General features: G+C 39.5%; 1 protein-coding gene across 5 annotated transcripts in view; it reads right to left on the reverse strand.

Annotated features, from left to right (window-relative positions):
• Positions 1-12,026, reverse strand: part of atg7 (ATG7 autophagy related 7 homolog (S. cerevisiae)) — a 55,584-nt gene that overhangs the window by 34,069 nt on the left and 9,489 nt on the right. For all 5 annotated transcript variants that reach the window (XM_071495427.1, XM_071495422.1, XM_071495424.1 and 2 more), the window contains 5 exons: positions 11,084-11,242; positions 7,177-7,371; positions 5,200-5,445; positions 3,428-3,543; positions 1,734-1,809 (listed from right to left, as the gene is read on the reverse strand). In XM_071495427.1, coding sequence (XP_071351528.1) covers positions 1,734-1,809; positions 3,428-3,543; positions 5,200-5,445; positions 7,177-7,371; positions 11,084-11,242 — 792 coding nt within the window. The remainder of the gene's footprint in view (positions 1-1,733; positions 1,810-3,427; positions 3,544-5,199; positions 5,446-7,176; positions 7,372-11,083; positions 11,243-12,026) is intronic.

The following is a 12,026-nucleotide window of genomic DNA, read 5'->3' on the forward strand; positions in this document are numbered from 1 at the left end:
CACACACACCTCTTCTCCTCTGGGAGTATTAGCTACAATATTGATATAGTACTATATTGCTTATGATTTATTTTCCTCACCAAACAGCTGAATAACCCACTGCTTCCAGCTAATTCTGATCTGACTCAGACAGCAGTGCTCCTCCACCTATGACACTGAATGAATTTTATTCTCCACAACAGCAGTGCCTCAAATCTAGTTATGGTATGTTATGGTGAGCCACATGGCTTTATTGTTGGGCCTTCTCTACTTTTGAGCATCTGGAGCCAAAGTCTGCATATCATAAAACATCTTCCTCTCACAGATAATGGGATTCTTACTCTAGGCAAAAGATTATCTTCTATTAATTATGATGGCTTTATTAGGAATCTTGAGTTATGTTTGAGGTGTTTCATTTTAAACACATCAAATGACCAAAATAGAAACCAGCACCAGCATCACTGCTACTTCAAATGATCTTCAAATGTGCCACAGAAAGGAGATGCCAAACCAACAACTGAAGTAGAGGTCTTAACAAAAACATAAGATTTTAAGTAAGGCACTATTTACTGCAGGGCTGTATTATGCAGCACTGCATTATAAGAAGAACTGGTTATGGGCTTGAAACATGTAGCTGGTTACCCTATACATGTCATTGAGGGTTTTGCAAACTGAGGATGCAAATTCTTGCCCATTCTAACAATAAATAAAATAAACAAGCAGCAGTGTTTTCTTCAGCCTCCCTCTGAACACTTTCAGCATCCACCAGAGATGCATGCTTAACTTTGAAAACTGGAAACTAAACTTATCTGTCTTCTTGTGGACCATATAATTATGAGCTACTGAGACGATGCCATTTCGTTTTGAATTAATTTATCAATGCAGTAGTATATATTTTATTCTTTAAATAATCCTATTAGTTCAGTTGCACATTTAACTATATTTGTTTGGAGTTACTGGTCTTTATGAGCACCTCAGCCATGAATTTTACCTTAAGCATGCTGAGTTTTAATTGACACTGTCAGAGTGGTATTAATTCAACTATATAGTTATTATTAAATTTTGCAGTGGTGCTGAACTGATGTGCGTTATACACATCAGTTTCTAATGTATAGTCCACCCCATTTATAAACATCTCTCTGACAGTATGAAAAAAAAAAAACTGAACATTATAATCTTGCCAAACGCAGATCTGTTGTTCTGAATTGCAATAACTTGTCTAAGTGTATCTAATACAGTGGCCAGGGAGTGTATGTTCAGCACACTCCTGGAGATTCTGCAGTACTTAACATTCACTCCCTGAAAGCTATAACCTTATTAGTCAGCCTCGTTGCTAAACTCCCCTCTTTCAAAAATGAACCATTTTTGCTTGTGGTCGATGCAACTACAGTGAAGCCAAACCAGGTGCGTTGTCTCAAACCTTGTTGTCTGAACTAAAACAAGTGTGCGCACACACACACACACATACATACATACATACATACATACATACAAATACAGAACAAAGTGTTCATCCCTGAGAGAACTGCTTTTATTTTTACTGCAACCCCATCAGTACAAGATGTACTATATATTTCAGACTTTCAGCCTTATAATCACTCATAGATATAGGGCAACAGTTAGCACAGGTACACTCTGTATTGGAGGGGGTTGGCAAGTAGAGGTGAATGGGTGAACAGCACAGCAACGGTGTTCTTAGTATTAAACATGTGGATTTGTGCAAGCGTGTTGAAGTGTGTGTGTTTGTGTCTGACCTGATGTGGCACTAGACCCAGAGAAGTGGGAGGTTCATTCATTCGATCGTCACTGCTGCTGGCTACTGCGTAGCCTCTGGATGGAGAGAGAGAAAAATAATGTGTTTTCATTTGCCTCTTTGCACATGAAGGTAAACAACAAACATACTGTTAAAATAACTAATAACTTTTGAACATTAAAACTTTTGAACATTAAAAGTTATCAATAAGATCAAAAAGCTTATGTTTACCAGTGAATCTAACCAGGTTTAAAATATTTGACTCTCTCTGGATAAAAATAACTAAAATATCACGTCTCACACTGAGCTGAGAGTGGTTTTGCAAAGTAAGAAATGTCTGTCAAACTGACACAACATTAATCCCTCTGTGACAATTTTCCAAAGCCCACAGTTGTTACAAAGTAAGATCTCGCATGAAAGCAGGGGCCTTCGCGAGGGACAAAGAGATGGAAGACAGGAATAAATACAGTTATGAAGTGAAAAACAAGGACACACAGAGGGCAGATGCAAGAGAGGGAGATCTTGTTGTGAAGGAAGGAGTCACACAATGATAATGGTACAGAGAGTACATGAAAACTCTCCTTTGCTTCTTTCTAAGCTTTTTATCCAGCATAGGCAGAGCAGCTCTGCAACAGCTTACAACATCTCAAAACACTGAGAGAAAATGGCTGTCTTATCGGGCTGAGCAAGCAGCCACTTTCTTATGACTTTCACCGAAACAGGCACACGCAATTACATTTCCACAAAGACACTCCCGTGCACAGGAACACACACTTAATAGGCATGAAAACATCCTCATCATTGTGAGCAATGAGAAACACACTTTTAAGAGTCGAGAATATCGAGCTGCTACAGATTTTCCAAGTAAACTTCAGAGCTGACTGCACTGCAGCGGCAGAGATTTTGAAGCATAAAAGTAAGAGAAGGACTGGGATTTATGACAAAGCCGCTACAGTAAACACAAGTTCTGTGGCTCAAGTAAAGTTGGCGGGCTGTGCTGCAACCAAATTAAGGACGGATACTACCTGTGGTGCTTTAAGACCTTGCCTGCAGCGCTGCTCCATCAAAAAGCAAAAGTAGAACTTCCTGAAAGTTGAGGAGCCTCAAAGGCATAGTCGTCTTTAGTTTCAAGCCTGGAGTGAGGTACCAGCATGAAGCGGTAGGTGCCTGGATGTCAGGCACCTACTGGTGATCGGGGCTGCTCACTGAGGTAAGTGGGTGTCTGACTTTGCAGCACTCTAAAAGGATCTTTTATTGGATTGTGATTTTAATGTGGAGTCGGTCAAAAAAAAAAGATTTGTTAAGGAGTGAGCATTTATCAGCACGATTCTGAGTGGTGTACATCTCTGGCTGCAATTAGTCCTGTTTTCATACTCGCACCGTTTTCATGTTCTTCTGTTCACATAAAAACTGAATATGTGCATTTTGTTTAGAATATTTATTTAATAATATTTTATTTAACTGTTGACCTGTCAGCTGAGATATTAAATAGAAAAAACCTTATTTGAGCTATAAGACGGACTTTCTACAATTTCCCTTCTTGGTGAATCAAAGCAAGCGCATGCACTCAACTCAAGACTCTATACTATGAATGTTTGGCCAGACTCTTACTACCACTCGTACTACTAGTATTGACACTAGTACTGATTCCATTAAAACCAACCTGCAGAACTTTTATAAGTCTACTCTTCTTACCCTTCACTGTGCTGCAGAATGGACACCATCATCTCAACAGCCAGGGCTCCAGCAATCATGGCGAGGCCTGGTCTGCTGACTGTGCACTGCTGATCCAGAGTCCGATCCCTGGTAGACTGTTCACAAAATAAAACAACACAACAACAATGACATAAACAGCTGGCAATACAGAATAGCAACGACCTCAGGCATCGTGTCCCGATTCCCTCCGAGCAAGTCAGATTCAATCCCTTAATCTTGACAGGGTTTCCTCCAGTTTAAGGAGAGAGGAGGAGATGACAGGTTTTGGGGGGTTTCACCAGTTCAGATTCATTTTATTTTTAACAGGTTTAGATGATGCTCTTATCCAAAATGACTTGGGCTGAGTGAGCAATTCTCAGCTGTCTTAATCGCAGACTATTGTCAAAATGTGGGCGGTATGGGAGTCCTGTTAAGTGGTCTTTTGCCAATGGCAGACTCTCTTCATGAATGGTACCATCAGACACTGACAAATTTCATCAGAACCAAATTTCATCGTTATTCATATAATAGTTGTTTGAGTTTTACAGTTTAAGCATTGCAGTAAAATAAAAAAAAAGGATATCACAGCTTAAATTTTACATTTTCAGCTAGTTTGGTTTTGTTTTAACAGCTGATCAGTGACGCTGTAGTGACAGATGACATGTGTCTGAAATCTGCAGTAGCATTTTGCTTCAACCAACAAACATAGCTCACAGGAATGAACAAGCACCACTAGCATCATTAGCATTATTTACAATTTTCTGTTCACTCATTCAGCAGACCCATAATCATATCTAACATTTAGAATTCAGAGAGAGGCTGCAGGCTACCTCTAATTCAAATGTTAATATTTATATAATCTTTGAGGGCGAGCTGGAGCCATACAACATTTAAAGCAGGAGTCAGAGCTGAAAAGCATAGTTTCAAAGAACTGGCTGTGGCCTTCACTAACTGATGAATGGCTCTCAGAAATTACTCATATCAAAAGGGCATGGGGGAGAAAATGACAACCAAGAGAAACAAAGAGTGTCAGGACTACAAAAAATGGACACAGGTAGAATGTGGATGGCAAGAAAATGTGGCTCTCACATCGCCATTAAATATAGGCTTTCACAATGATATGAGTTTTCCAGCTTATGAAAATGTTTTTAGACCATTTTAAAATGCTCACAATCGTTGGACTAAACTGTGCAATTTAAACCGGCATCAATAGTTTTTTTGATATAAAACATATATGCTGCCTCCACATGACATATTATCACCTTGTGAAAGTTGTTGTGGCAAACATGTTAGCAACTGTTGCACAGATCAGCGTTCATGTGGAGTCGTGACGTGAGTCCAATAATCAATTTTAGCTCTGTTTTGGTGAAGGCAATATCTGTCTCTTTAGCTACTACTCGCTCGATTATGTTCACCAGCTAGTCGCTGACTGTGACTATCTACTGTTTGGTGCTGGGTAGGTTAGCGCACAATAGATTTATCTATTGCCTGCAGCATCTGTTACTGAGAGAGATCTGCAGAGTTGGGTTCTTTGTAGGTTCGTCCCCATGAGCAACACCTTTCACACCCAAGCAGGCATTTGATCAGTTAATATAAAGAAGTTCATGAGCACAGCTTTAAAAATGAGTGTTGGTTGAGGCGAACATCTGAAAGAATCCTATCTGATTTGTGTTTATTCTTATGTTTTCATTGTTTTCATGTTCGTTTTTTTTAAGGGCATAAAGTGAGTGAATGAGTTTGGTGTGTGCTTGGTATCTGTGCGTTTTCCTCACATCTCCTGGTGCCACAACATCATTGCAGAAGTAGCAGCCCAGCTTGTGTCCTGGGATGTTGGAGAACAGAGAGGATCCTGGCATGGAGGGCGCGGAGCCGGCTGGTGTGGACGACGAAGAAGAGGCAGAAGAACAGGAAGGGGAAGAGTCTGTCCCTGCAGAAACTTTCTGGCTGACAGGGGGTTTCTTCAGGCCGTGGCGCATCACCACGAATGTGTCAAAGCCTAAAGCAGCATTCACCACTAGCTGGAGAGTAAAACACAACAAGTCATGGTGATATAAGGTATGCACAAAGCAGTGACAATAAAAAAAAATTGCTTTGGCCTGCACAGGGATATTTCTCCACATTTCTCCTGAACACACACACACACACACACACACACACAGACACACACAGACACACACACACACACACACACACACACACACACACACACACACACAGAGCACATTTCAACAACACAAATCAAATTAACTATATGCCTTGTTTTACACAAGCAATCATGGTGCAATGTGTTGAATCATTTCAGAAAGACAATGACATAAAACATTTAATAGGCTCTTTAAAATGTTGAAAGCATCTAGACTTTCAGGGAAGTAATGGAAATAAATTGTAAAAACAATTTGTGTCTGAAACAGCCCCACGGCACAAATGGCCAAACAACCTCTCATTTGAGCAGGCCATGAGGAAAACCTAATCAGCAGCCCAAAACACACTTAAGTGGATATAGCCATATAAGAGTTGCATCAGTGATACCACTGGAGGCATTACAAGTCCTTGACACAATGTTCAACCAATACAATTCCATGTGATAGACAGAACACGTTATTGAGCAATTTCCATTTCCTGGAGGAGAAATCAAATGGCTTCCAAATTTCAAGTTCCAGGTTAAAGTCAAAAATGTTTCCTTGTCATAAATGTCTCCTTTCATAGTGCTGCGCTGGGACTCCAGGTTCATTGTATTCTTTGAGAAAACGTATCTGTTGAAAGTGTCAGTCTTACTTAGAGTAAATATACTCTACATGTTTGTATACATATTTGCATATCTGTGACTGCAATGTTAAATGACTGATCAATCAAGGACATAACTCTCTCATTGCTCTCATTGTGCCATTTCCAGCCACAGCAGGTGACTGCACATTCTCTGCACAGCACCAAACAGCAGACCTATGACCAGCTGGTGAGCATAGTGGGGCATTTAGCAGGTAAAGAGCCAGATGTTTCCTCAGAAAGGAAGGACCTAAAAAGAGAGCAAGTACTGAACTCACATTTGTCAGGTGGCCAGAAACACAACACCCAATGAATATTAATGTTGCTGCTGGATGCGAAAATATGCAACTGTTTAGTTAACACCATATCAACTTAAAAAGTCAGTGAGGTGTTCACAACTTGTTCCTGCTGCCCTCAACAAAAAAAAAAAATCTGTTATTGTAAGTTGAAATATAGATTGTTCAGACAGGTGGTTGCTCATGCCAGAATCTTGAGCTGATGTAATGAACAGTAAATCTACTTTTTCCAACAACAGTTGGATCAATAGATTTTTCTGACCACTCTTTTCCGTCAAACCCCACTGCAAGCTCAAAAAACTCCAGCCCTGACTTATTTTTGCTTTATAAGTGTATGGTATAAAACAATTAACTATTTAAATGTCTAGCAGGTACTACGATTAAGTCTACTACTACTCAGTCTGGTAGTATTCTTTCTTTTCTTTCACTGTTTAGGTCACTTTCTCTCTGCTGTTTGGTGCTGGACAGGTCGTGCAAGGTCTTTATTGGAGCTCTTTAGCTGACAACAGCTGCCTCCTGCTGCTAGAATGGAAGGCTGATTAGTGTGGTGCATTGTACAACACAGTTACTGTGAACAAACCCAAAGCCAAAACATAATTGCCTATGCGTTTATCAGAAGAGCTGCCAACCCCCACCTCCGACCCCAACCCCACCAGTCAGTGACAGTGTGACTGTTCATACTGTTCTTACCTTCCTCTTGCTGGCAGCTATCACTGTAGGCAGCCAGCGACTCTCCCTCGTATCCATTAGTAAGAAAACCACATCATGCTCTGAAATTAGTTTCTCCAGCTGCTCGACATCCCTCTGCGCCTGGGACAGAGTGGCCTGAGAGAAATTCACTGGGTGGCCAGGCATGGGGATGCTCATATTGTAACCCTCTGAAATCTGAAAGAGGTAGGAAAATAGAGGAGAGGAAGCAAGAAAGGCAGGAAAAGAAAGACTGCTTACAATTTCACTTGACATGTACAGTAACTAATATTTGCGGCTGAATACTCCATGGCGTTTTCAATTTTCATGTTCACTTTCCTTTTCTTTTCTATGGACATTGATGTTTGGATTTTAAGTCAGCAGTATCTGTGCATTTGCAAACATGAAAATGTCATTACAGAATTTTAACATATAATGAAAATTATATTTTCTGTAAAATTTTTAAATACTGTTGTTTCTGGACAGCCAAAGAAGCTTGCAAAGTTTGGAAATGTTGGGAGTGTCTCTTTTATTGACAAATAAAAATACCTACACCTATCGTGGCACAAGTATCAAAAAGCTTTTATTATCCTTGTGCCTAGACGGTGCACATCAGCATCGCAACATCTACTCATCCAAACTACTGCTGCTATTCCTTTTCTTACAGGTGCATATATGCATATATAGATCAGAAAATCTGCAAATCTGAAACCGTCTTTTCAATACATTTCTAGAACTTCTAGGTCTGATCAGCTGCTGTATGTGAGACTAGAAGCTGAAAACAAAACTTGGGCCAAATATGTCCTTTTGGCGTGCTTGCTGCTGGCTGTCTGACATACTAATCGAGACAAATAAGTGAGAGCATAGTAGATGCAGTCACCAAACATTGCCTCAGTGTACTGTGTAATCACATCAGCGGCACAGCTGATTTTGGTCCAGTGTGGATTTGACTTTCCTGTATAAGTTGATAGTATGAAAAGGAAACTTTGAATCACCACTTCCAACTCCAAAAATATATATATATATATATATTTTTTTTTTTTAAATATACGACGAGGTCAAATGAAATGGGTTAAGATGGGCTTCTGCAGATTCAATAACTTAATGTCTTTTATTGTCCATTGCCAAAATTGTATTACTGTGACTATCTGCAGGGTTGCAGACTTGACAGCGAGGCAAATGGAAATTTCAGGGGTAATTTCATAGTCAAGAGAAGGATGGAAAAGGGCAAAGATGAGGTGTGAGATCTTAACAAGAAGAAATGCCACTTTTACTGAATCAGTGGATCTTTTGCCTTCACTCTTCACATTTCAAGAGTGGGAGCTGTTAACCAAGTCTTGAATTTACATGTCACTATGACGTTAGTGTTACTTAGCAATCACAGGGTGATTTCAGGCTGCAGAGATGGTAATCATATTTCAGATTCAACATCCTCAACCTACAGCCAAAAAAAAAACTGACTGAGGAAAAAAGCTTCCCTGAAAAGATAAACAACATTTCATGACAATCCAAAAAATACCACTGTTGATATCTCTAACCTGCTCTGACCTGACTGTTGACAAAATTTAAGGAGAAAAAAAGAAGCATCCTGGAAATGTCACTCGACAGTATTTGTCCCCTGACAAAATATGAAATTTGCTTCTGACATTTTCAATATAGTGACCCCGTTTGAACCAGGTCCTCATAACTCAATTAATATATTTCAGAGCTTTCAGCTCACAGTGTTCCTTTTTCTTTCTTTGTTTCAAACTGGCACCTGATGCCCCCGTGTTTAAAAAAAAAAAAAAAAAAAAAGCATGAGGGAGAGTGAACCGGATCCACACCCACACTGACAAAAATAGGAGGGCAGGTCTGGATGCAGCACAGGGGATGTACAGGGGATAGACAAACAAAGAGTCTAGACCCATCATGACAGCACAGGTCCATACATCAACTGTTACGCCTCTATTCTTTACAGTCTATTGTATTCTGGCAAGTACAAGAGAGAAACAGAGAGAGAAAAACAGAGAGCAGAGAGAGAAGCTTGGATATCAAGTTGATGACGTCATGACATGTCAATTATTTGTGTGTGGGAGTGCACGTTTGCGTGTATGTGCGTCTTCTTGTCTCTGACACTAAACTCTGACCAAGCTTTGCGTGTTCAGTAACTTCAAAGTGAAGCTTCGGTCTAACCGAGGTCAAGGCAGATTACGTCACAGCGTACCAGTCAGACAGTGAGTGATTCACACTGTGAGATATAACGGATGAGGAGACAGGCGAGCTGGGGGAAGGAGAGTTCCGTGATGCCTGCTCTTAGTCAGTTTAGGTAAAACTGACAAGTTGACTAGAAGCCCAGAGGGTGTAAACATTTCATTACACAGACTGTGCTCCAGTTTTCCTGATTCCCCACATGGATTTAAAAGCTGAAAAAAAAAAAAAAAAAAAAACTCATAGATTCATAGGAATTCAATGTGATGCTTCAAAACATTCACAAGATCAAAAAGCTGTATAGAAAACTGTGGCTGACTTTGCACTGTTTTAGCCTCTATATCAAGGTGAGCTACTGACACCTTTGCAGGCCACGAACAATTCCTTCACATTAAACAATTTAACAACAATTTCTTGTTGAACACTGCAGAAAGGTTGGCAGGGATCAGCAATTAGGTTCAAACATGAGCCAGTTTTTTTACAACACTGTGGAGCGCAGGGGCAAACATAGTCTTACAGGTGTGGCAGATAATGTAAGGTTTTTTCTTTTATTCCATTTAAGAACAAAACAGATTCATAAAACTGGTTGTTTTAGGATTGTATCAGAAGGCAAATATGTTTTTTTTATACTGGTAAGTTAGAGTAGAGTTGTTGTAGCAGAATTACATCGATACTAATTTGCAAAGAAACAGACTAATACGTGCAGATGTCTGCTTGCAGTAGAGGAATTAAATTGCCTTCTTAATTTATGGTTGACTGAAAAAAAAATATTGTTGTAAGAAAATAAAAAAAATCAGCATGCCATTTCTTTTCAGTTCTGCTTATGTGTGAGATGCAAATCATTTATTGCTATTATTATTAGATGTTACAAGGTCATATTTATTGGGATTTGAGTGAGTAGTGTATTTACTTTGTTAGGCAGAGCAGATTTATGAAAAATTATGTAATGGCTGTGATGTAAACTAAAAAGGGAAAACTTGGAGGACAGGATTTGGGCTCCAGTTTGCCTACCACTGCCTCACAGCACAAATGTAAAACAACTTTGAACTTTAACTTTTGTGAGCTCGCTAATCCTAGCACTACATGACAGTGAGAGGGCAAGCAGAACGAAAAGTGAACCATCTTAGTATGAACTGCCTACAGCTTCTTTTCCAGCTAAACTGACACGCGTCAGCACACAGGTGTAGACATGATTCACAGCATAAATATGCATTCACTCTATGGTTTTCCAAGTGGCTTGATAACAGATGTGTTCCCTCTTTCACACCAAACCAGAGGCCTGCTGTGAATATTTGGCTGCTTTTTCATTTAGTAATACAGCAAAACAGAAAACTATCCCCTCCAGAGAACCTGCTCATTCATTAACAAAGTAATGGAACCACTAGCATTAATATGCAAGTAACACGACTCTTCATTTTCTGCATGGTTTGGCTATCACATCTCAGACATGACCAATCAAAGAGGAACATGATTAAAAGTCTAGCATTACCAATTTTCAGATTGCTAAAATGTCAGTGCAGTTGTACAGTAGTTAGATTCTGCAAAAACTCACAGAGAGAATCTAAACATCTGCAGCCCTTCCATTGTATTTAATTTTAGGAATAAAAAAAAAAATCCAAGTTGATCTCAGAGAAGCAAGCAGGGACTCAATGCTCACAAAGGTGAGATAAAAAAAACACCATATACACAGTTTGAGCAGTTTTATTTGACTTCAAGTGCTCACCACGCCAGGAAAGATTTTGGTGAGTCGGTCAACAGCTGCCATGGCTTTGGACTTCCCTCCTCCGAGACAGTCCTCAAACTCGTAGAGTGGCTGCCGAACTGGATTGGAGTACGAGATCTTGGCATTGTCCACAAATGTGATGTGTCTCACTCCCCATCCCTGGAGAACAAAGGGAAAACACAAGTCAGAAATGTTTATGCCTATTATTCTGAAATACTTAACCACTTTTTATTGACATGAACCTTGTTCTATGCAGCATTTGTAAGCAGCGTCAGTGAGAATGAGTGGGAGGTTGTTGTGCCCAGTGTGTATTTCACAAATTAATATTTAGTCCAGTTCCATTTTCAATCTGAAATAATGGATGCATCACTGTGCACAGCTTGAAGTTACTCTAGCTGCTTTTCATTAACATCACCCTCTGTTAATACAAGGTACATTACACCATAGCTGAGAATCTGATCAAATTTCAGCCCAATTAAAAAATTAAATATTTGTCCATGTCTTAAGGTGACTTCCTAACTCGCAGTTTGTGGAGTATGAAAAATATTTAAAAAACCTACAGACTATCAGCCTTTTGGAGCTGGTCAGTGAATAGAGCACATCTATTTGATGCTGGGGGTCAGATTTTAAGAGTGAACACACAGAACGACAGAAGGTTCTCACGCAAATTAGCATTATGTTATTATATACAATAATGGGAATGGGATCCTAAATTATGATGTTATAAATCTAAACAAATATTCACATCAAGAGAAAACTAAATGTTTTATTAGGGTAATAATTTAACATATGGAAATAAATTCCAATATATGACATACGAGAATATGATGTAAATGAACGAGACAAAACAACATAAACTATTTACAGTATACAGCAAATTTCATGGTACACTTCAGTGCCTTGTTCAGCCAGTGAACGATGGGCAGGGCCTGGGGGTGGGTGG

The sequence above is a fragment of the Trachinotus anak genome, unplaced genomic scaffold, assembly GCF_046630095.1.
Source record: "Trachinotus anak isolate AG129_WGS33_773 ecotype Australia unplaced genomic scaffold, CSIRO_AGI_Tana_v1 ptg000013l, whole genome shotgun sequence".
In the NCBI taxonomy this organism is placed as follows: domain Eukaryota; kingdom Metazoa; phylum Chordata; class Actinopteri; order Carangiformes; family Carangidae; genus Trachinotus; species Trachinotus anak.